Source organism: Periophthalmus magnuspinnatus, chromosome 20 (genome assembly GCF_009829125.3).
Source record: "Periophthalmus magnuspinnatus isolate fPerMag1 chromosome 20, fPerMag1.2.pri, whole genome shotgun sequence".
Taxonomy (NCBI): domain Eukaryota; kingdom Metazoa; phylum Chordata; class Actinopteri; order Gobiiformes; family Gobiidae; genus Periophthalmus; species Periophthalmus magnuspinnatus.
Window position 1 is genome coordinate 10,153,081 of NC_047145.1, and position 25,889 is coordinate 10,178,969.

Consider the following 25,889-nt stretch of genomic DNA (forward strand, 5'->3'; position numbering starts at 1 on the left):
CAGGAGGCAATTGTTGCATCGCTGTAAACATCACAACAAAGTGCTGCATGCAGACCAAAATAACTATGCCACGCTGTCGAATCTTATGTGTATCATCGATTTAGAAAATAAAACTGAAGAGCTGAAGTACAGAGCAGTGGCTTTGAAAACGGGGGTTGATCGGAGCAATGACGTCTTGAATACAGGTGAATAGAGATTGCTCAAACATCAAACACGCTTGAATCGCTCTAAATACAACTTCAAGACGGTAAATGAGAAAGGATACAACTAAAAAATCTCTAAAAGGTTGATCTTACATTTTAGATATCCTTTAATATTGTTAAGCTAATTCGTTGAGTTTAAAGATGTTTACTTCCACGAACAAAATAAGCTGGAAATAATTCGTGAACCATACCAGAAAGTGAATATATGCTTTCCGTAGCCACTATGTGCTTTGTATTGAATGTGACAGCGCTCCAATTGGGAAAACTGTCTCTGTCTATACAAGCCTTCTCCTTTAAACGCACACATTCCCAGACAGGCCTTTGTCAAGAGTTGGTTCCACTTCATGGCGTATGGACATTTGAACACGAGCTATGTTTTAGTACGGGGACTCGTGGAGGCCATTTTGTGTCTAAGTGAGTGTTTTTGATTGTGTATTCTTACTGGAGCATGGAAGAAGTGTCCCATAGCCTCCTGTGGGCTGTGCTACCTGTCTAGATATGTTGGGAAACGGTATTCCCCTGGTACATTCGCACTCTTAAAGGTATGTCAGATAAACCAGCAGGAGGATTCTTTGACTCCACTTCACACCGAGGAACAGAGCAGGAGATGTACTTTGGTCTACTTCTTGACTAGACTGAAAAGTGTGTGCAACTTTGTGAATAAGTTAGACTAAGTTATCGTTTTGATCCAAAATGCGTACCGGGGAATATAAACTTAGAGAAAAGTTTTTAGGTCTACTCTACTTTATAAGCCAACTTCAACCATAACATTATATTAGGTAATGTTGGGTGTTCTTTGCCCTAGACAAATCAAATCAGTTTCTAATCCAAAAATCAATCAAAGTTTCAGTATACAGAATAAAACTTAACTTAGTTGGACGTGGAAGTGCATGAATCAGGTGATCAACGAAACATTTCTACTGAAAGATCTGCCCCGAGCTTGTTTCCATGGAGACCTTATCACTTCGTCTTCGCAATAGATTACCGTGTCACCAAAAATGTAATCTGGCCGTCAGTCCTGCCCTTTTTGCACTTTCTCCCCTCCCTTCTGTGTCTGAGCTTGGAGCTGGGCAAAAATTTGGGCTCCTCCCGTGCACACCTGAACCTAACCCACAATCAGCTGCACCTGGGGAGGATAAGAGGAGCCAGGACCTGACACTCAGCGCCAGATCGTCCGCGTATCTTTGTGATCCCGTTCCCTGGACCGGCTCAGCTCTTCAGTCTCCGACACTACTCTTCTCTACCGGGACTGTTCGGCTCGTCTCAGCCTCTGCTATTCCTGCTCCTGAACCACGGCAAACACTCCGTTCTCAACTCAACGATCGATCTACCGTCATATTGCACTTTGTAAATCTGTAAATAAACACTGTTAAACCTTTCCCTGAGTTCTGTCTCTTTGGTCCCTCTTGTCAGTTGTTATGACATCTGGTAACAGTAATCTTTTACTTTGTAACTAGTTGGTGCCAAAAACTTTCAAGAGTAATGACAAAATGGCCAAAATACAAAACAAAATAAAACATGAAGTCCCTAGTTTTGTTTTGTTCACACTACGTACCAGATTTATTTTCACTTTAATGCAGGCGTTGTAGATTGAAATTTTTTTTTTTAGACTGTGACATCTATATTCACGATCCTCAACTGATCAGTCATGACTTCCCTCTTCGACAAGTATTTATATAGCATTTATCTTTCCAAACTGATATTACTTTGTTGTGATTGGCTGAACCAGTATGAGGGTTCTGTGGTCATCATGATACCATATATGGAGTTTAAAACAAATACTGAGAGTGTAACATAGATCTTGCTGATGTGTAATTGCAATTTTTCTGACAAGCACTGCAATTGCGAGCAGATTTGTGATTTATGTTTTAATAATAGAAAACGAAAAATGTAACTGAGAACCAGCCAACCCGACATTTAAAAACGCACTGCTTCTGTTGAATCAGAATTGCATTGTACTTACTAGATCTGAGAGCAGAGGGCGTCACCTCGATCTCGCTGTGGGCCTGGTAGGGCTGGAAGGCCGAGGCCGAGCTCAGGTCCCCAGGGAAGGGCTCTGGACTCTGGGTACCCGAGCTGGCACTGGTCCCATCTCCTCCATTATGGGGGTCCTGCTCCTCGTATACTGCCACCAACTGGAGAGGAGACAAAACAACAGGTTACCAAAATGAACATTATATTGAAACATAACATGAACTTTTAATTTCAGCTGTATTACACTGTTATAATGTATTTTTCCTCATCAAAAACATACCCGGAGTTGTGTTTTGTTTCATTCACCCATGTTTAACACACAAATCCTGCATATTTAGGCTGAGTTCTTCTCTCCAACAGAAAACACACTATTCCACCTTGTGATGTCACGTGGTAATACAGGAAGTGCTACACTGTGTTGTTAAACTCCACACACCTTCACTAGAATCATTTGGATGATTTCACCCCTGGAATTTCCAACTTCAGCTGAACAAAAGGTAAAAGCTAACTTAATTTGAAGACTATCGTTTCATGACATCACAAGGTGAAACAGAGCAGACAGCCTAATAATTCAGGGTTACTCAAACATGTGTGAATGAAACTAAACTCCGGATGTCACGCAGGTGGTAAACTGGACTCACGTGCAACACAAATAACTCAGCCAAACTCCTTGTTGCAGTGAATACGACAGATTTATTGGAAATACAGAGCCTGTGTGTCTTGTAGATAAACAAATGAAATGAACAAATGGCTGGAACACGATGGGAGACAAAGCTGGACTGGGGATACACAAGAAAACAGGCAGAACTATGACACCAGGTATGTTTTGTGGAGGTAACAACATTATAACAAGACTTAAAGCTCACAAGAGTCCATTTTCCATAGTATTGGACCCTTAGGGAATATTTTCAACCAAAGCTATTCATATAAATGCACTTGTTAACTCTTCCTTGTCCATGCCATTCCAGATTAATGTCGCAACCATCCTCCACCACAACAGTAGACCCATGAGCAGAACAATCAGCCTCCTCAGCCTCTCCACCTCCTCATCTTCAACATCTGTTAGCATCAGGTCACTAATATACTTTGTGCTGACAATTAGCCATTTCAGCATGTTTTATTTTAACCAGCAGTTCAAAATGAAAGTGTAAAACCCCCAAAATCATCCAACCTATAGCCAGAAGTTTGACAGTCCAAGTCCTACTCCAGAAACTTGCTGTTGTTGTGTCTTTGGCAATACACTTAACCCAACTTGCATGTGACTTAAAGTGAATATATGCATTACACTTCTATGGAGTATTAATGCTGTGCGGGAAGATGGATTACTTTTTTTTTTTTTTTTCAATGATGGAACAATGTTATAACTTGGTAGAAAGCTCCACAAAAGTCTATTTTGCATATTTTTATTAGTTTATTTAAAAGTCTATTTAGCTTTCAACTGCGGTCCTCTGGCAAGATGCAACATCCCAGCACAAACAAAATGCACATTATATATACATTTTAAATATATCTCAAGCATTTCAAAGTATTCCCACATTAAGTATTTGATAATGAACTCATTTAAGTGCACATGTATGCTTCTGTCCCCGCGGTGTAATTGTGAGACATGTGTAATCTTGTAGCAGGGCACGGGGTTGCCAGGTTGGGCTCCCACTGAGATGACTTGCTCCACTTTAGCAGAAGTGATACACAGACACTGTCCCTATAGGCAGATAAGGATTACAGCTTCTCAGCACTAGCACAGGGCACAACACTCATCAGCTGGGCAATTAGAGGTACACTGTGTGCATACTGTGGAACAATATATTATAATGAAGTTCTCTTTAATGGTTTACAGCTTCTGATTTTAAATAAATCCTAAATTATACATTATTAAGACTTTGTGGCATCATTGTCTTTGTTTGTCACATTATATAACTTCATATATGTTTAACTGAGGGATTATGTGTATACAAAATGCAAGCAGTGAGTCCATTTTAATCACGATAACAGGGATGTACACGATTTTTTCATGTAATAAAGTAAACATCGTCTTGCCCCATATTCCACAAGCAGCTCTTAGGATCAGAATGAGACCGCTGCGTTCTTTCTGCATCTAATTACAAAGCATTTTTTATCATTCCAGATTCAGAAAGTGCTGTCAGCATGCTAGTTGTTAGCACAGTGACAAAACTCCAGTCTAGCCTCTGAAATTTGTGTAAAGTGCTTATAAACTCATAGCACTGAATAATTAGGGTGTAAGTGAGGTGGACAGCTACAAACCGTTTAAAATGATTGCTCTGTTTTTCACGTTTTAAGTCAATAAAATCAAGTATAGGGAGGGATCAAGTGTAGAACCCTACTAACATCAAATTTGATCAGTTGTTTGCTGTAATATTTGACCTCTGAATGAGTATGGTACTGAACTTACCCTCTCACCAAAAGAGACCAGGCCAATTTACAGGTCAGATCTGTGGAGAGACGACTCTACTCACAGCAAAAATGTATGTATTTCAAGGTACTTTAAAGCCATACTTTTACTCGTAGGCAATACCATAACATCTTACTCCCAATGGAAAAGTTACATCATGCAGCTTTAACCTATAAAACATGAAATATCAGTACAAATGTGAGTGAATTCATTGACCTATAACGAAATTTAAATCTTCTTGAACCAGCGCTGTCCTATCTGTATGGAGGAGCGTTGTGAGAGCTGAAGAGGGACACAGATGGTGAATATGCAAAACTACTCCGTGTGAATGAAACCAAACAACTCCAGGTATGTTTTTGACAAGTAAAAGATATTAAAAAACAGTTAAAAGCGCAAAAGTTACATATACACGCTCTTTACCTTCACCTTTGGCTGTACAAAGTTCGAAAAACAAAACTTTATTCATATGACAAGAGTTAGACCATAAACATTTCAAATTGCGGCTTTTTGTCATATTTCATTCACTTCTCACATTTCCACAACAAACCCTTACCCCAACTCGAACTGCGTCATTTCAAGACAGGATAAAAACGTGATTGGATTGTAATACCTCTCAGGCTCCTCGCCGATCAAGTACAACCCAAAACCGCAAAACCAACCAACGCTAACAAACATTCAACCCATTTTAAAACACCCAAATCCGGGATAAGAGGTGCGGGTGTAAGTTAGCATAACAGTAAAGACGTAAATATACAAATGCCGTTTTGAATGTGAAGTGAATCAAAAGAAGTTGTTTATATGCAAATGTGCCCGTCTCTGGAGGAGATGGAACACAAAATCCAAGGGGAAAAGCGTTTGTGATGTTTCTGCAGTGACGTTACACACAGGTCTTGGCTCCCAGTGGATAATCCTGTCTGTTTTTTGTGTTGTCTGACCTAAATCAAGTAAAACATTGATGGGTTAAAGTGGTATGTGCAATGGAAGGTTAATCCACCATGTTTTACTTGTTTTTTTTGTATTATGAGACTTTATTGATGCATAATACAGGGACAGTACATATTGACAAAAATTCATATCCTAAGATTTTTTGGGATTATCACAAAAAGGAGTTAGTTTTGAATTAGTTTGTAGCCGTCCAAACTTTTTTCACACTTTCTTAACGCATTCCTAGTATCGTAATTATTCACCCTGATGAGTTTATAAGCACTTTTCACAACTTCCAGAGGCAATTTGCGGTTACGGTAATGCTAACAACTGACATACTAACAAGCACACCAGCATTATTTCCTGGTTTGCAGACAATAAAAGTTCAAAATTATTTCCATGCTCAAACAGCTGTTGCTAACCCAGCTAATGTATTTATCCTTGTTTAAACTACTTCATTATAATTGCTCTTTTAGCTTGGAAAACGTAATTACTTTAACCTGTTTTCCATAAATATTCACATTAAAAGACGCAACTTTTCTCTCTCCATGTCTCTTGTTTTCATGGAGATTTTTTGTGATTTCTTGGAATGTTCCACAGTATGGCATTGAACTTATCCATCTCCAAAGACACTAGGCCAATATACAGGTTAGATCTGTGGAGAGACGACTCAACTACATCATGAAAAACATACATTCTTACTGTAAGTGAAGTCATTTTTTACTACTTTTAGGGTACATAACGCAGCTTTAACGTATAAAACATGAAATATCAATACAAATGTGTTCATTGACCTATAACAACATTTAAATCTTCTACTATTTGAAGTAGCTCTGTCCTCTCTTCATGGAGGAGGGCACACGTGGCCAGGGGGAGCTGATGTAACTATTACTACAGACGGGACAGAAGCTCCAAAGTCGTGGCACAAACGCTGCTTTCGGTCTGAATGCGTCACACATAATTTAGATCTCATTTCACTGTTCTTTTTCCCTCTCTGGTACCTGCTCAACACTCGTGACAGTACATTCAGAAGTTTGTCAAAAAGCGAGGGAAAAGTTTGGTTAGCTACGCGAGCGGCATGGCTAATCAGCAAGTTCAGAGAGAGAGATGAAGGGAGAAAAAGTAGAAAAAAAGTAATGAAATGTTTAAAATGACTATTCGTATTCTAACACTTTGATAGTTCTCAAAACCTGTGTGAAATATTGTACTTTTTAAATGTGCACTTCAATACTTTTACTGAAGTAGATTTTTTATGACACTTTTACTTGGGTATTTCTTTTTCATGTATCTGTACTTTTATTTAAGTAACAACACTGAGTACTTCTTCCATCACTGATTATGGCTACTTAAAGTGTAGTTATTATAAAGTACTCGATACTCGAAAGGTATTTATTGAATGCTACAGTATGTACTCAGGGATGTGTGAAAAAACAATTTAGCTGCTCTCTCTCCTTCCACCCCTCCTTCTTTGTCTTCTCCTTTTCTTTCCTCCTCTCTGTCCGTCTCCCTCCTTATAGCCGTCTTTCTCTCGCTCTCTCTCCTTCTATCCCTCCCTTTCTCTCTCCATAAATCCCTTGTTCCTCACGAAGCCCCTGGAGCCGGGTTGACACTCATCCGGCCTGAGCCCATTCCACAGCCTGTCACTGCGCCTGCCAATCACTCGCTATCTACCTGTGAGCCCCGGGGCTGCTGGGAGAGAGGGAGAGGGGGAGAGGGGTGTGGGGCGGGTGGAGGAGAGAAACGGACAGACAGAGGAGGGGGTTGGAGGTGAGAGACAGACAGAGAGAGAGTGAGAAAGATGAAAAGGGAGGTGAAGGAGAGGGATGGAGAGTCAGAGAGGGGGAAAGGGGGTGAGGAGGAGGAGAGAGAGGGAGAGAGAGATAGAGAGAGGGGTGGAAAGAGGGGAAGAGATGACAAGGTAGTAGGAGGAGAAGGATTGAGAGAGAGGGAAGGGGAGTGGGAGAGGAGAAGAAGAAGAAGAAGAGAGGCTGAGGGAGAAAAGAGTGGTGAAAGAGAGAAAGAGGATGTGCGTGGGAGGAGACAGGGGGAGACATAGAGCGGGGGAGAGGAGGAGAAGGGGGACGGACAAGAGAAATTGTGGGAGAGGAGGGTAGGGAGGAGAAAAAGACAAAGGAGAAAGAGAGCAGGAGGGAGAGAGGGGGAGGGATTAGGAAGAAGGAGGTAAAGGACAGTGGGAGAGCAAGGACAGAGGGGGGAGAGGAGGAGGAGGTGAGAGAGGAAGGGGGAGAGAGATGTGGAAAGGGGTGGAAAGATGGGAGGAGAGGACAAGGTAGTAAAGAAGGACAGAGAGAGGGAAGGGGAGTGGGAGAGGAGAAGAAGAGAGAGACTGAGGGAGAAAAGGGTGGTGGAGGAGAGGGGGGGTAGAAGGAGGGGGGCAGAGTGGGGGAGAAGAAGAGGAGGAGAAAGGACAAGAGAGATTGTAGGAAAGGAGGGTGGAAAGGAGAAAAAGGAGAGAGAGGGAGAAAGAGAGAACAGGAGGGAGAGAGAGGTGGGAAGAGGAGGAAGAAGGAGGCAAAGGGCAGAGCAAGAGCAGGGACAGAGGGAGAAAGGGGTTGAGAAGGAGGAGGAGAGAGAGGGAGGGGAGAGAGAGGAGGAGAGGGGTGAAAGAGGGCAGGAGAGGATAATATAGTACAAGGAGAAGGATTGAGAGAGGAGACAGAGCGAGAGGGGGAGGAGAAGAAGAAGAGAGACTGAGGGAGAAAAGGGTGGCGAAGGACAGAGAGAGAGGGTGGGTGGGAGAAGGAGAGAGAGGACAGGGAGAGGAGAGGGAGAGAGCAAGGACAGAGAGGGGGAAAGGGGGTGAGAAGGAAGGGGAGACAGAGAGAGGAGGAGAAGGGTGGAAAGAGGGGAGGAGAGGACAAGAATTGTGGCTGTTGTTACTTTTATTAAAGTGTATTTTGTAGTTTTTATTTAAACACTTTGATTTTTCACATATTTTTGACATGCTTGTGTAAATATTATGAAATACATTCAATATTTGGCATTACTCAAGGCTATATGCAAGGGATTACTCAACACTCTTAAGTAAAATGTTTGAGTTATGTCCTTCTGGGATTCCGTATTTGATTTGATTTTTTTTGCCCGCTCAAATGTGAGCACACACGCATGCGCTAATTTCACCTGCCCTAATCAACGAGACCTGACCATCTTTGGAGTTTTCTCTCAAATTTATTGGTAAGTAAAACTTTATTAACTTTGATACTTGATACTTTGATACTTTATATCGTTATTTATCCGGACATTTCGGCTGTATATAATATTCATGATTCGTCACGAGCATGTATTGAACGCTAAATTGAGGGAATAGTTTGGTTAGCATACTTTTTGCACTACAGACTGGGGCTGCTGCACGTGCTACACTGGCGTGGGGGAGAATGGGAAGAATGTATGAGCGCGGGGCGGACCGGCCGGTCGGTCGGTGGGTGTGTGTGTGTGAGCGGAGACCAGCGGAGACCAAATGAAAGCTGTAGTGGTGCGTGCGAAGGCGGCGATGGGCAGGCACAACCGCCGCGATGACGTGACTGCGGAGCCTCGGGCTGTATCCCGGTGAAGAGGGAGACTGAATAAGGAATTCGGCTATTATCTTTTTGTAAATACTTCGATAGGGTTTGAGCATGCAGGATCACTCCTGCCGTTGTATTACAAGTAGAACAAATAATAAATCTTCCCTCCATTTTGTAATAAGATTTTGTTTGCATATTTTAATGATCAAATCAATTAGTTTTATGTATAGAGTTATCATGAAATTATTGAACATGTATCTAATGTAGTCTTTTATAAAGTTATTGTAATGACCATAAGACAAGATAAAATTACCTACACAGATAGAAATTTGGAAATTTGTGAAATTTGGATTTTTTAAACTTTCAAATGTGGGTTTTAGTAGTTTTGTATTTGGAGGGCCAATGTGCAGACAGATAAAGCTCATAAAGCACAAGATTATAGCTAAATAGCTTTTATTACACAGTCCAATTATACATGGTGAGCTTCAAAGTTTGAGAATCCAGTTTCAGAAGGCAGTGCTATAAAATAACAAAAATATTAATTAAAATATTTAAAATGCTATTGAAAAATATATGTCTTATGCTTTGTCTTTTTTTCCACAGATGTGCTGATGTGGCAGTGTAAATTGTGCCAGAAGGTGGTGTCAACAAGGACGCGTTTGTTTAGGCACTACAAGTTAGTTCATGTTTCCAGACCATTATATCCATGTATATATTTGGATTGCCCGTGTACTTTCAAGACTTTTAAAACTCTTTATAGCCATACAAGCAGAGTACATCCACGCAAAAAACACATAACTGTTGCAACATTTAGCTGCCATCTGTGTACATTTAGTGGTCTTGCTACAGAAAAAGAGTATTTTTCTCATATTAACACTCATCTAAAAAGTAGTGAGACAGTGCATTGTATGTTTAAGGGTTGCTCTTACCAAACAAATATCTATGGTACGTTCAAGTCGCATAAAACCCGGAAGCACACGCCATACACCTTAGAAGACTTTAAACCAGGGATTGTGAACACCATTGAAAGCCAAACCTCAGCTTGTGTTGCTTCAGAAGGGACCCTTGCTGATGACAGCAATGCAGGTGGTGATGACACTGAAGCCACTGACATAGAGGATAAAGGCTTGTCAGATGTTATAGAGTTGAACTTAGCATCTCTTTTATTGAAGCTTGAAAACTGCTATCATGTTCCAAGTGTTGCAATTGATGAACTGCTTTCTGAACTTCATTATTTGATCAGTTCTGCATCTGTGCCTATATCAAAGAAGATCATCACAGATACTCTTGGAAAACATAACATCTGTGCAGACCACCATGTCATTGAAGAACTGAGTTGCACAATATCATCTAATCCTTTGTTAAAAGCTATAGCAAAAGAAGGCCCACTTGCTACTTCTTACAAGCGCAAACAGTATTACAAAAAACACTTTCAAGTGATTGAACCAGTCGAATATATTCTTGATTCTCAAACCCAGCGTTCTTTCCAGTATGTTCCCATCCTGAAGTCATTACAGCAGTTACTTCACCAAAAACATATTCTGCAAAACATTGTTGATAGTCACAAGGAACATCAGTCAGTTAATGAGAAACAATATAGGTCTTTTCGAGATGGTCTAAATTTTCTGAACAATGAATTCCTTGTGGGGGAAGAATTAAAAATCTCTTTGTGCTTATACATTGACGACTTCGAACTCTGCAATCCGTTAGGCACATCACGGAAAAAACATAAACTTTGCTCTGTTTATTGGGTTATTGGAAATCTCTCTCCTGGAAGTCATTCAGCATTGTCTTCAATATATTTAGCATTGTTGTGCAAAAGTGAGGACCTAAAGACATTTGGGTATCAAAAAATATTTGAGCCTCTTTTGCAAGATCTTGTTGTACTGGAGAACAAGGGTGTTTTCATTGATCACCTGGGGACATTTGTGAAAGGGACAATTCAATATGTCGTTGCTGACAACCTTGGAGCTCATGGACTAGCAGGTTATGTTGAAAGTTTTTCTGGGGAATACTTTTGTAGATTCTGCACGGCTTCTCGTTCGGAAATTGAGTCTTCAGAAACAAACATAAATGACTTCAAATTGAGAACAGAAGAAGTCCATCGAGAACATGTTGCTGCAGCAACTGAGCAGAGAGTAGCCTGTTGTGGAGTGAAAAGTACTTGTGTTTTGGCTGACAGTCTCTCTTTCTTTAGGGTTACTGAAGGATTCCCTCCTGATCTCGCCCACGATCTCTTCGAAGGCATTGTGCCATTTGAATTAGCTGAGTGTTTCAAAATACTGATTGGTAAAAAGTATCTAACCTTTGACAGTTTAAACCAGCTAATTCAGTTCTTTCCATACAGATGGACTGACCAAACAAATCGCCCCCAGAAATTGCCTCACACTCTTTTAACTAAAAAAACAGTGGGTGGTAATGCTCATGAAAATTGGTGTTTGTTAAGATTGTTACCACTAATCATTGGACATTTTATCCCTGAAGATGAGCCAGCCTGGCACCTCCTCCTTGATCTGAAAGATATTGTTGAGCTGATTGTTTGCCCTGTTCATACAGATGACACCATTGCTTTTTTGCAGAGTAAGATTTTTGATCACAGTCAAAGATTCAAAGAAGTTTTTCCTGATAAACGACCATTGCCAAAACACCATTTTGTATCTCATTACCCGTCTCTCATTCGTATGTTTGGCCCTCTTGCCTTGTTGTGGACAATAAGGTTTGAGTCTAAGCACACGTTTTTTAAAAATGTTGCCAGACACACTAACTGCTTTAGGAACATAACTCTATCTTTAGCTAACAAGCATCAGGTGATGATAGGCCATTATTTGCATTTATCTGCTGGTGAAAAAGCAACTCTGCAAGTTGCACATGTCTCACCTGTGCCTGTTGAAGTTCTCAAAGATGATATTGCACTTTGCTTCTCTCAGAAATACCCAGACATTTCTATTGTTAATTTTTCTCAGAGTGTTACAGTTGATGGCATTAACTACAAAAAGGGCATGATTATTGTACATGGATCATTAGCTGGTCTGCCACAATTTGCAGAAATAGTACAACTCTGTGTTTTGGTAGGAAAGTTGGTACTAGTTGTTAAGAAACGTGCTTCGTGGTACAAAGAACACTTCAGATCATATCACCTGGATCCACCGGAAAGGGAACTCAACCTGCTGGAATTAGGTGACCTCCTGGATCGGTATCCTCTCAGCGAATACAAAGTTGGACCCTGGCGAATGGTGACACTAAAAAGATTCATCCACTGTTGAGGTAAATTTTCTTGTGACTTCAAAACTTTGCAACAAAGTTTTTGTAAATGTAGATTTTAGTTTCACTCTGTTTATTCTTTTTTTTTAGTAATTGTTACAAAACATTTTGAATGAACAAATCAAAAATGTCTCCTAAAATGTATTCAATGTTAGGGGTGTAACAATTCAGAAATCTCATAACTTTGATTCAGTATCCGCAACTGTATCAAATGTTCACTTCATTATTCCAAATTTGGCAAGGAAAAAATTTGATAAATTTGACTTTTAAATTATTTTTAAACTAAAGTAAATTGCACAACAGCCTTTTCAAGGCATTTGCCTCAATTGTTTTAAGAAATGCATGTGTTACAAAATCTAAATTGTCATTACAGCTGCATTTGAAACACAGAGGCAGCAGCAACAATATCAAAGACATCTTGATGCAGAGGCGAAATAGGGGAATGTAAATTATTTACTGATTGAGTAGGATTTTTTTTTTTTTTTGCAGAATAACATGAGCACAATGACTGACCCAACAAAACTTCTTGTGATCCTTGGAAAAAACAATGCAGTCAAACTTGCTTTACCATCCGGAATACCAAAGACTTTGGAAGACCTTAAAATGGAGATTCAGAAGCAATGTTCCCTAACAGGAGATTTTAGACTACAGTACATGGACAATGACTTCAATGAATTCCTGAATCTCACCTCCACCACTGAATTAAAGAACATGGACAAAGTTAAAGTAGTAATCAGTGCACGTGTCCCAGAGCCTGACCTAGAAGTTCCAAAGACACCATGTTCTTCATTTTGTAGCCCCAACTCCAGTCCTGGCTCCTGTAGGTGGTCTGTCGATACGGATATTCTATCATCCTCAACTGACTCACCTCCTTCCTCATCTCATTCTTCCTCCAGTCTCAGAATTGATCCTTGGCCTAGCACTTTCACTTTGCCCACTTTTAGTTACACGGTAGATTTGCAGCTAAAAAAAGCCAATGATGAATTTTTAAAGACTGGAGCTCTTTTCACCCCGCCACCCAAGTTAAAAAGTGACATTATGCAAAGCTTGGCTTCTGAAATTCTTAGGTACAAACCATACCCTTCTGATATAGAATTTGATGATGTTTGCAAAGCGCTGATTGGTACATACCCATTCTTAAGAGAGTTGGGCTCAGAGACTGGTTATTCAGCCTGGAAAATAACTTTGAAGCAGAAGATGGGTAACTACCGAAGCAACCTTAGAAATATGGGATGCAGTGAGCTAAAGATAAATTCCCTTAAACGTAGAGGTGATGTAAATGTCCATCCAAATCAGGTTAAAAAGGCTCGTAGAGCAGAAGTCAACTTTTGCCCAGATTATCCGGCTGGTGAGGATAAAGAAAGTCAGGAGGAAGATAGGGTGGCTCTCCTCTCTGAAGTCCAGAAAAGGAATAATGATGAACTAATCAAAAGAAAGATGGAGAGAACTTTTCCACACAGGAGACAAGAAATCGTTCGAGACATGCCCTTCATTGCAGATTTCAAAAGTAGATGGCCTGCACTCTTTTCTCATCGAGAGGTATGTCATGTTGGCTTGCAATGCTGTTGTCATTAGAACATCTCATAAATGGCATGCTCACACAACAATCATAAAGTCTAATGTTATGGTTGGAGAAGACAATACTGACACAAATTTTTTGTACTGAAATAATTGAACTTACAAGAAGTACCTCTGAGGCTAGGCAACAAATTCTACTAAAAAACAGTTTAGATAATTACATCTAAGACTTTCCTAAAAAAAAAAAATCATAAATGTCATCCCAGTTTGATGAATTTTTTACATTTATAATTTTACTTCCTCATTGTAAACAATGACATACTTGGTAATTACCTTAGCAGCCATGTTTTACACTGGGCCAAAATTAAGAATTGTTAATTTGACAAAATTACATCAGAACACACATTTCTTTTTAAACTTTTGCAGATAAAAAACATTTTAAACATCACCAAGCTTACAGGCTATATACATTTATAATTTGGTATTTGGGGCAGGAAAAAAAAAAATAATTTAAATACATTTTTATTTCACTGTCTTCTAGATTAATGCAGAGTTCAGACGAATCACCACAATGCCATTGGCCTCAAAGTTCATGTCACAGCTGGATCTTTATGCTCCTAAACTGATGAAAATCTTTAGAAAGAAGGGAGGAAAACCTGGACGGAAGATAACAGAAATCATGACAGGAATTAATGAGGTTTGTCATTTTAAACTTGGAAATAATTTCATTACTCAGAACCACCACTTTCATTTTATTAAAATCTATTTAAATAGTGTACACAGCAGGGGTCTCCGACTTGTCGCTCAGGAGCTACTAGTTGCGCTCCACATGCTGTATTGAATAATTCAAATTAGATCTAACACATGCCCTATATAACCACTGTAAATGTATATTTAGCTAGCTAAAGATGTTTGTATGTTTCCAACTAAGGCTTACTATTGCTGTTATATTGACAATGTTTTCTTACAACCGTAACTGTTATTTTTGGTTTGTAAAAGTGTCTCTCTAGGAGATAAAGGTTGTATTAGGTGTGCCTTGAAAACATTTCCAATAAATTAGTTACTATTTATAAATGGATGTATTAGACTGTTAACATCTCAACATAATGGTTTTTAACAATATATTTTGTACAGCTAACCAGCTAACATTAATACAGTCTTTATAGGATATTTTTTTGTTTTTATAAAAATTGTAAAAAACATTTATAAATGGTGGTCACAGAATGCCTTCAATCCAAAAAAAGTGTGCCGTCGCTTAAAAAGTTGAAAAATACTGTGTATTAAAGTATAAAAAAGTTAATATTTAAAATTTTACTTTTTAAGTTTAAATCAGAATATTATTGTTATTGTATTTTAAAAAATATAAAATGGTTTTAACATTTGGCACATATAGAACATACAGAATGAATAAAGTCGCGTTAAAGTATGAAATCCCTGCATAGGTCCTAATTTACTCCCAAATTTAATTTTATTTATTTATTTTTCAGAGAGACTCCATTGACCAAAGAAGATGTTGTACCCTGAAGGCCCTTTCTGCTTATCTGAATGAAGATCCAAGCAACATGATAAAAGAATATGTAGTAAGTTTATTGTATGAAATGTAAATTTTAATAATAATAATAATAATACTATTTTGAGGAAAATATCAGAATTTTACTTACTTATTGTTAATGACTAATGGTTTTGGTATAACGTATCTATGGGTGTAAAGATTTATTTGTGTCCAGCAGAAAAGCATATTTTGGTACTTTAGTCTTATAAAGATGGACCCCTGGTGTTGGGTCTTAGTCACTGTCCGCATCAAAGTTGAGACAACTACAGTCCTCTTATCTCCTCACCCCCACCACCACCACACCTGTGTCCCTCATTCTTTAAGTCGAGAATGTTTATATCTCTTATAAAAAGAATACGTTGATGTTATTGGAAAAACTTGTACAGTGAATCTTTGTTTATGGTGGGGGTTTACATTCCGAATATAATCTGGGATAAATGAAATCCGTGAAATAGTGCTGTAGCGTCTTTTTCTACTGAAGGCTGCGCAGGAGTGTTTCTCAGAGAGAAGAACATTGTCATGGGTCGTTGTTGGTAATCTTTCTTTTTCTGAGCAAGAAGATTTTTATAAACGGATATGACACCTTCCATTAAGTTTGAGAACTGTTATGAATGACATGACACAAGTTCAATTCTTGTGCCGATCTAGAACACAATGCACGGTAAAAAAAAAAAAAAAGCGAAGCCGGTGAAGCGCGTTATAGTGAGCGTTCACTGTAATAAAGTATTTTTTTTGTGTCTTTTTTTAGAATATTGATTTCCTTAATGCCCAGCAACAAATGCCAAAGACCTCTATTGGCATTTATGCCATCCTGCATGAAGGGGATGATGGTGGCAAGGAAGATCCAGAGGATGTGGGAATCATCATTGAGGGAGTCTCTGTACTGCAGGATCTTCGTGAGGTAGCCACTGCTTTCCCTTTGCTCTTTGGACTGATGTATGTGCTCAACTTGAACTACCCACGGGATCTCAAGTACACTTTTGAATTTTACCAAAAGGTGTTGATGGAGCTTGATAACAAAAAAATGTCAAACAAAATCCAAATTCTAAAAAACAAGCTTCTTGAGTAGATTAGCTGACCATATTTTACAACTTTTTCTTTTTTTAAGATGGGCTGCTATTCTATCAGTGTTTACTTTGCACTAGAGGTTGGAAATATGAACAAAAATTTATGTATTTATTTTTTGGTGATCTCAGATGAGCAGTAAGCCAAGTGTAAACAAACAAATTTAAATTTCCAAATCAGGATTACTGAAAACATTTTTGAAATGCTTTACTTACTTTTTGATTAAAAAACAACTTTATTTTATTTAAAATATTCTTTGCTAAAAAGGAACACGTTAAGTAGACTTTAGTACATTCCAATAAGTTCAATGTATTATTTAAGTTTTAAATTTGCTCGTTAAAGTTCATTATTGCAAATTGCAAGTCTGTGATGATTTTTCACAATTTTAGTCAATACATTAATACACTTGTTCACAATGTTCAAAGATGGTTTCCAGAATGCTACTGCAAAAATGTTCAAATGAAGTGTATTATTGATGAAAGTTTGAATATCTCTGCCTATTTTGCAGATATTCATAAACATTCACAATATCTCAAATTTGATATTAATATCAATATTTATATTTTTAGTAGGTGCTACTTTGCACCATATGTGTTGGTTTGGGACAAAATGTTGTCCTTTTCATACATATTTTATTTACTTTTTTCACAATCTTATCTGTTGTTTGCCACGTTAATTTTTCAAACAAGGACAGCTATTTTAGAAAGGTTATCTTATGTTTTTAGAATAGACCCTATTCACTTAAAGAGGACTGCCCTAAAGAGGCGTGTTTACAAATTTTAATGTTTGCAGGTTGGTTGCTCTTTGTAAAGTTAATTCTTCACAATTGGGAAGCAGTTTTTTAAAACTTCATGTTGCACTTTTCAAGTTTAAAAAAAAAAGTTAGTTTTGAGATGTAAAAATGAGCGCTAGTTTTGCACTAAAGCATGGTTTTAAAATGTCATGTTCTAAAAAAGACAATAAATGAAGAATTGTAAAATTATTCCTGATGCTGTTTTTTGTTCACTTCTGGGAAACTTGACTTGCTTTTGTAAGCGATACTTAACAATGTTGCGTCATCCGGTTGCATGCAACTGCACTGAGTAAATATGAATGTGTTTTATTCATAATATTAAGTTACTGTAGTGATGTTAATTCTATTTAATGGTATTTAATACAAGTTACTTAATATGTTTGAATTAGGGTTAAGAACGCGAATTCTTAAGATTTACCTAAGCATCTTGAGTAATTACTATTAAGTATTTTATAAAGGGATTACGCAATGCATTTATGTAGTTTGCACCCAATAAGGTTGAGTATTAACTATGTAATGAAAATATCTAGTATATATTTAATCCATCTACATAGACCCTATTGAAGTATGTCAAGTATGTACTATATAAGCATACTTTACAACAATTACTCAATGTGATTGCGTGCAACCGGATGACGCAATGCTTTTAAGTAAATCCAAAGAATTATTTTTTTGAGTGTAGGAGGAGAAGGATAGAGAGAGGGAAGGGGAGACAGAGCAAGAGAGGGGGGGGTGAAGAAGAGAGAGACAGAGGGAGAAAAGGGCGGTGAAGGAGAGAGAGGAGGAGGAGAAAGGACAAGAGATTGTGGGACAGGAGGGTGGAGAGGAGAAAAAGGAGACAGAGAGGGAGAGAGAGAGGAGGAAGGAGGTGGTACAGGACAGAGGGAGAGAGCAAGGAGGAGAGGAGTGTGGTGGAGCAGCCATAACGATAAGGAGAAGCCGTGGAGAAGCAGCGACGCTCCACATTGCCGTCGGTCTGTTATGGTCCGTATGGAGATAAGTAACAAAGTACTGGGTGAAGTTACAAATATGGAAAGTCAGAGCAAGTTCACCCCTTTGCATTTCCATAGGAACAACAACACAAAGGAGGCAGTGATCAGGGCCGCCTTTCATGTCGGATTGCTTTGAAGCCTAGGGCAGGTGGGGTAGATGGTGGGGCAGGTGGTGGGGCAGGAGGAGACATGGGGAGTGGGGGAAGGGGCAACTAACAAAGCCCCGTCGTGCGTTACGTTTTTTTGATCTGACAACCAGCTACAACATAAAAATAACCCCCGCTTTCCACTGTCTATACATTGTACTAAATTTGTAATCTGTTATAATCTAGGAAGAGCTCTGGATTTTAAAATCTGTGTTCCTTAACCAAATCTCTCCAGGGAGGAAGAGCAGCTGTGTTCATCAATCGCGCTCAACTGTTAATCAGACTGACATGTTTCGTGATCGTTTTAGAGTTCTGCTCTGGATTTGAGTTTTAACGGTACAGACAGATTCAAGATTCAAGATGTTAATTTGCCAAATGTGCACACACAAAAGTTCATACGCATTGGGATTCTTGTGCACAGCTCAGGAGTTCAAGAAAAACTGGTAAAAGTGCATTTAGGGTGGCCATCGCTATCTGTCAGAAAAGAATAACACTATATAAAATGTATTTATCAGGACTTCTTGATAGACGGCCTGAATATCTCACTTGCTTTTTGAACTTTGATTCGAGAACTTTTAATACAAGATCTCATGATGGTTTGTCTAAAATCTGGCCGCCTTAAAACTGAAAAAAAAAAAAAAAGCTTTTGGTTATTTTGCCTCCCGAACATGGAATACATTTCAAGGACATGCAAAACTGGACACCTTGGTGCCACTAATGCACTTTAATAATCTGGGCTTGCTCTGTATAAATAAAGATAAATGAAAAAAAAGAAAAAATATTGTGAAAAAATTACATTCAGAAAAACATATCCACAGTAAATCCATCATTTGAATACATCTGTTATTTAAAAGCAGCAGAATAGTAAATATTGTATTGCTGTCATGAATCCATTTTTGCTACTCTCCAGATTCCTGCTCTCCCGCTCGTCCCTGCTCCTGACTCCGCACCCCAGCTCTGGTACAGTCCACCCTTTGCCTTCGCCTCCTGTCTTGTCTTGGTCTCCGGCTTGCTTCCCGTCTCCTGCCCTGGCCCCCGCTCTCTGGACTACTCCTGCTCGGCTTGCCCTGGTCTCGTCCCGATCCTGCCCTCGCTCTGGTCCTGGCTTTCCCGTCCCCGCTCTGCACTACACCCGTCTGGTCTGCCACCCGCTCCCTGCTCCCCGTGTGTGATTAATGAACTATTGACTCATATTTCTGCACAAATTGTGAATAAACACTGTGAACTTGCCCCGAGTCTGCACTCCTTGGTCCGCACCTGCACCTGCCATTACGACAATTGCAAATAATGAGGTAGCAAGAATTCTCAAACCCAATGCGACAGTGGTGAAAAAATGACAACTTCTTTATAGTGGCGTAATGGAATGAAGTAAAAGTAGTAAAGTACAGATAGGTAAAATGTTATACCTAAATTTAAATGTGTTTCATTTCACTACATTTGAGAGCAGGGACCTGTACTTTCAGTCCTGTTGAAAATGTAGTGGAGTAGAAAGTATGAGGGGTTCATTTTGATCAAGTTCATAATTTGAGCAAACAAAAATATACAAATAAAACAGCTAGAAAAAAAAACAACTATTGATTGAGTTGTTTCTACAAAATTCAGCACAAATCTTTATCAAAATCTCTACATTTGAAGCCTTATAAAATCTCAAAATATGCACGAAATACTTTGACTTTTTACTCTTTAAGTACATTTTTAAACTTTAATATTTTTACTTGAGTATTTTTTTATGCTCCAAGTATGAAAAATTGAGTCCTTCTTCCACTGCTGCTTATTTCACAGCAGACTTTATTCGTCTGTCTGAGAATATTGGGTGTAGTTGAGCTCAGGTTTGACTTCTGACCATCATTTATCCTCATTGTTTTGGAGGGCAGCTGCTCGCAGTAGTTAGAGGAGGAGCCACGGTGTGCGCTGGAAGAAACCCTCAGAGCATGAACTGGACCAAGGCCGAGTGAGTGATGGACCAATGACATCATCCCTCATTTTCACTCCACCAAATCACTATGTATCACTCCACGTATCCATCCACGGATCCATCCACGCCACCAGTCTGGAGGCAGAGGGTATCCATCACAAAGTAGACCCCCACAACTCAAAGCACGGTTCCTTAGTCACTGAAACTGCAAAGTTATAGACACACACACATTTATATATATTTTTAAAAGGGCCTGTTTTGTAAATCAACTTGTTTAAACTTTTACAGGTGTTCTAATGTTGTATATCTATTAGCACACATTTACAGATGTGTTTGATCCTTATTCGTTAGTGTCATCCATCATATTTAGTCTGTTGCCCTGCCCTGATTCGAAAATGCTCCGTTACACACTGTGACATCATTAGGTGGCAATCCAGAAAGTACTCAGCCATGTTTTCAAATAGATGAGCAGTGTCAAACACATTTTCACCAAGAGCCACATCAGCAAAATGGGTGTCCTCAAAAGGCCAGATGTAAAATAAATCTAACAACTTTTTAAACTTGTGAATTAACTGTTTCTGTATTTATTTATTGAAGTTACAAATGTTGCACATGCATTTGCGTAGATGTAAAAATATGGCTGTGTAACTGCGTATCTCCTGATAAAATGACATTTCAAGATCATCATACTGTTTAATTTACCCCATCGAGGGCCACATAAAATGATGTGGAGGGCGACATTTAGCCCACGGGCCTTGAGTTTGACACATGTGATATAGATCATTTAAACACTCAGTTCACTTCAGTTATTGTCTGTAGCCTCATTTCAAATACTTCAGTCTTTAGTGCAATAGCAGATCTTTTATTTATTTATTTTTTTAAGATTTTTTTTGGAGGGAAATAATTAAACCAGGGGTATTTTTCGCATATTTAGCTCACCGTGTTGCCTTTTATTGTTTTGAAAAGGCTATATTCCCCGAAAACAACGCAGTAACATGTTTAGTTAGTTTCAGTTTTGTTTTTTGCAACTCTGAGTATCCTCTCTCTTTGCTCTCTGCACTAAGTCACTCCCTCTTCAGAGCGCTAACACAACCCAATCAGTGTGCATCCTGCTAATCAAACTATTCCACATTGCATCAGGTTTAAGTTATAGTGTAGTGTTTTGTAGCATGTTTTTGTATATTATGAACAATTATTGCAGGGGCTAAACTGCTAACCATAAGGAGGGTTCAAAACTGGCCCAAGGGAGATCGCTAGATTACTCTAACGTACATGGATGCCATATAAAACTATTTCAGGCATGTTTTTGATGAGGGAACGACGTCATAACATGGCTCCAAAAAGTCGGTTTTGCGTAATACCCCCTTCTTTTGAGTAGCAAAAAAAAAATGGCAGCTTCAATTTGACTCCCACTTTGCTGCCCCTCCCGTAAATTCTCCACATGTTAAGTAATATCACACAGGCTAAAACCACCCTTCCGATCTAGACTTTTGAATATTTGATCATTTCTCCCCAGCCATTATTCTTCTCCATCAGCTGAGCAAACCAACAAAGTGCTTAGTCCTGTACTTTCACCCTTCATTAGAAACATCAAATATTCAGGTGGTGGGTGGGTGCTCCAGTCTGGCAACATGGGACTCAAAAGGGTTCCCATCACCATCTTCAGGCGTTTGTGCATAATTCAATATTTCAGAAGCTGTCACACACGTTTGAACTGGACCAAAGAGTGAACCAAAGGGGAGCTGGTGTGTGATGTGAAATGACAGAGTGGATGAACAGGAGTGTAGTGGACAACAAGGGAAAATATGGATAATTCAGGGTTCAATTTTTTAACCGGTGAGTTATAAAGGTGTGTGTGTGTGTGTGTATGTAAGTAAATAAATACATTTTCGTGCTGTTCCACTTTGCTTACTACTGCTACAACAACTACTACAACGACTGCTATTCTACAACTGCTGGGTGTTGTAGCTAATGGGGTTTACTACGACTACTGCAACAACTACAGTCACTACTGGCACTACTACTGCTGCTGTCATTACTACCACTACTGTCGCTACTACTACTGTCATTACTACTACAACTATTACTACCATCATTACTACAACTACTACTACCACCATCATTACTGCAACTGCAGTCATTACTACAACTACTACTACCGTCATTACTGCAACTACCGTCATTACTACAACTACTACTACCGTCATTACTGCAACTACAGTCATGACTACAACTACTACTACCGTCATTACTGCAACTACAGTCATTACTACAACTACTACTACAGTCATTACTACAACTACTACCGTCATTACTGCAACTACAGTCATTACTACATCTACTGTCATTACGACAACTACTACTACCATCACTACGACAACTACTACCATCACTACTACAACTACTACTACTACCACCTCAGTCACTACTGTCACTATTACTACTACTACAATCATTACCACTACTACTACCATCATTACTACAACTACTACTACCGTCATTACTACAACTACTACTACTGTCATTACTATAACTACTACTGTCATTACTACTACCACTACTACCGACAGTTTAACATTTCTGAATACAGTACGTCCTATGACCAAACGTTGACCCTCAGATGACAATGTTGAAGCTCAAATGGTTAAATGAGAAAACAGGACCTTTAAATTATAACAAATAACAACCTTAGAGCAAAAGGTATAGATTTTTTAAAACCAGATGCCCTTCCTTTCACTTGCATCTTTGACTGGAGTGGGACTAACAGCATAATGCACATAGACATGTTAGAACCACATACCTTATAGATGATGGGCGAATGCTTAGTCTACTGTTCCACTACTGCACAATACATTACATAACATCAAGCACTCACCACTTGGGCAATGTTGGAACTGGCAACCCTATTGTTAGTGGGTAAGGACTTAGCTATCTGCGTTGCTACTCCAATACTATAACATGCATAACATTTGATTTTTTACGCACAAGGCCCACAAGGATTGGTTTACGCCGAAACTTTTAAGTCATCAATTTACAAAAGGCAAAAGAATAAAAGAACAAAATATACCAAGCTAGCAAAGATTATAGCCTTTTGTATTCAATTACATTCAGTTGGTATGCGGCGCTTTGAAGTTAGGCCGTGCACGGGGGATGCGTTCAAACGTATTAGCCCGGTGTAAGTGCTACCTACGCAGTGCTGACAGAAGGGAAAAATACTCCTACACCTCCAGACTACTCCACTGTGGGTACTTGTACTTCAAAAACGCAGTCATGTGCAGCTCAGGTAGAGGCGGAAGTACTACATGAGACAGATAAAGATGGAGCGAAACTGGTGAAGGAGGAAGTGGAATCGGATAAAGATGAGCACTGTAGACTGCTAAAATTACATCAATAGAACTTTTTGTTTATAATATTTGAAAGAAACATAACAACAAATTTATATACCACAACTTAAGTGCAGTATGTAACTTTTCTGGTGGTCTCCATTGAGATATTACTGCTTTCCTTCAAGTGTTCCACATGGTATAGCCTACTCCATAGAGACTGAAATTGAAAAATTGCAAGATAGACACATTTTTAATGCCATACTGCAGAATATTCCTGACGAAGCCATACAATCTCCATGGAAATAAGCAAATGACACACCCCCTAAAGGAAAAGTTACATAGTCCACCTAATGTGAGGATACGAGCACTTTACTTTGAACCCTCAAGCATTATAATAGTGTTGTCCATTCAAGTCTAGTTGAGTCTAGTCTAGCCCAGTCTCACTATGTTTCCGTTGTAGGGAGTATTATACCTCGGATGACGTTGGTTAAGATAATACGGACTGAGCTGGCGGTGTGGGATTTTATACACACCAAAGTTGTTCATGTATATTATAACCTATAATCTTTTAATCAAACATGGGCTATGTTCACACTGCAGGGTATGTGGCCCATTTTGGATTTTTTGTTTGTATCCATTTTCTTTTTTATGTAGTCATTAGTGTAGTCACATAACAAAAATGTGACTGCTATTTATCCCTAATGTGAACAGACAACATCACACCACGTCACACTCCGATTCGCGCATTTGTGGCTATTTCATGTTATCTGAGCAACTGGAGCCAGAGTCGAGTGATTTCACGAAACATATGACAAAAGATGGTAAGGATTTCGGTTATGGCAGTCCATTTCCATTTTGAGGAGAGAGTGGATCAGGAGTCGGAGCCGTGGGACACTCATCTGAGTCGCTTCACTGATAGAGTTTTTTGATAACTTTCAGATGAGCAGGAGAAGGCGCCTCGATTATATGTAAGTGGCACGAATGCGACATGAGCGTTAAAACAGCAGCCATATTGGATACAGATCAGATTTATGACCACATATGAACGAGGCCTGGGTCGGATTTGAACACATCTGAATTGAGCTGTTCACACTGACATGAAAAAAATCTGATTCAGGTCACATATGGGTAAAAAAAACAAAAAAAACAAAACAGATTTGGCCTGCAGTGTGAACGTAGCCATAGTTATGTTTCTTTAACAGGTTGTTTGGTCTTCTGGAAGCAGATTAGAGTCTCATCTAGTGACCTCCATTTTATAAATAATTGTGCATCCCTCCATTTCAAATCCAATCGGTTTAATACACATTGAAATAAATCCTAATTAATTTCAATATTGCTCAGGCAGATCATTTGGGGACTAAATCTCAATCACATTTTCTAAACTTATAGGTTGATGAAAATTAAACTACTACTACTACTACATTACTCCTATTTTACAACTGCTGGGTGTTGCAGCTAATGGGGTTTGCTACCTTTACTACCACTACTACTACTTGTCACTACTGTCACTACTACCACAAAATATCCACAAAGCTTCCCATAATGTAATCTTCATTCATCCAATAATAAACCAGCAAACTCTTCCCTAAACCCCGCCCCTTTCTCCAAACACATCCAATCCAATTTCACATTCACAACATCACTCCCCCCTCACCTCAATAAAACCCTCCTAACAGTCTCGTCTTTAGCATTAGCATTCCTCTCCGCACGCTCCTCTGTACAAAAAGTCATATTCTAACGCTGCTTTCCCGGTGCGATTGCCCTTCAGTCTCTCACTGGCGACGCACAAAGCCAGACAGTAATTAAAAAGTCCACATTCAGGGACCACAAACTTCAAAACAGCCAAGGTCTACTGATGAACAAGGGGAGCAGTTCAGAGCGCGACACTTTGCAACGCGTCAATGAGAATCACACAATATGCCTTTGGCGCTAAATGTGTTGGTATTTTGTGATTTGAAGTAATATAAGGGGTATTTGATTAATGGATTTCAGTGCATCTGCTTTCAGTTTCACGAAGAATGCTAATATTAGGTGTCTGACGCCCTCTGCTGGTAAAAATTGGGGAGTGACGTGATAAGAAAAGGGAAAAGGCAGCACTGCTAATTGCAAAATGGTGTAAAGTATTTAAACTTCATATTGAAAGTGTGAAATACAATGATACTAGCACAAACCCTTTTCATTAAATCAACTATATGTAATATTTTGATAGTAAATTTTATAAACATGACCTAACTGTCCCCAGAAACAAGGCAAACACATTCAAATCTTATAACTGATAACAATCAT

At 39.0% G+C, this 25,889-nt stretch overlaps 2 protein-coding genes across 3 annotated transcripts in view; one reads left to right on the forward strand and one right to left on the reverse strand.

The window, feature by feature from the left end:
• The window catches only part of LOC117388682 (partitioning defective 3 homolog), a 513,479-nt gene that overhangs the window by 393,366 nt on the left and 94,224 nt on the right, over positions 1 to 25,889 (reverse strand). Inside the window, exon 3 of the mRNA XM_033986268.2 lies at positions 2,167 to 2,338. Coding sequence (XP_033842159.2) covers positions 2,167 to 2,338 — 172 coding nt within the window. The remainder of the gene's footprint in view (positions 1 to 2,166; positions 2,339 to 25,889) is intronic.
• LOC117388188 (uncharacterized) lies at positions 13,013 to 16,436 on the forward strand. 2 transcript variants are annotated; one of them, XM_055229905.1, is made up of 5 exons: positions 13,013 to 13,363; positions 13,439 to 13,835; positions 14,356 to 14,511; positions 15,302 to 15,394; positions 16,115 to 16,436. In XM_055229905.1, the coding sequence occupies exons 1-5, from the start codon at positions 13,335 to 13,337 to the stop codon at positions 16,433 to 16,435; spliced, it is 996 nt and encodes a 331-aa protein (XP_055085880.1). In that variant the 5' UTR covers positions 13,013 to 13,334; the 3' UTR covers position 16,436. The 2 variants fall into 2 exon arrangements, with proteins under 2 accessions (XP_055085880.1, XP_055085879.1); XM_055229904.1 differs by having other exon boundaries at positions 13,013 to 13,835.

Bases quoted from the DNA above. Each gene is read 5' to 3' on its own strand.
- LOC117388188 (XM_055229904.1), top strand. From the start codon at position 13,335: ATGCAAAGCTTGGCTTCTGAAATTCTTAGGTACAAACCATACCCTTCT. The intron at 14,512-15,301 runs GTTTGTCATTTT...TTTATTTTTCAG, and splicing joins TCATGACAGGAATTAATGAG to AGAGACTCCATTGACCAAAG. The intron at 15,395-16,114 runs GTAAGTTTATTG...GTCTTTTTTTAG, and splicing joins ACATGATAAAAGAATATGTA to AATATTGATTTCCTTAATGC.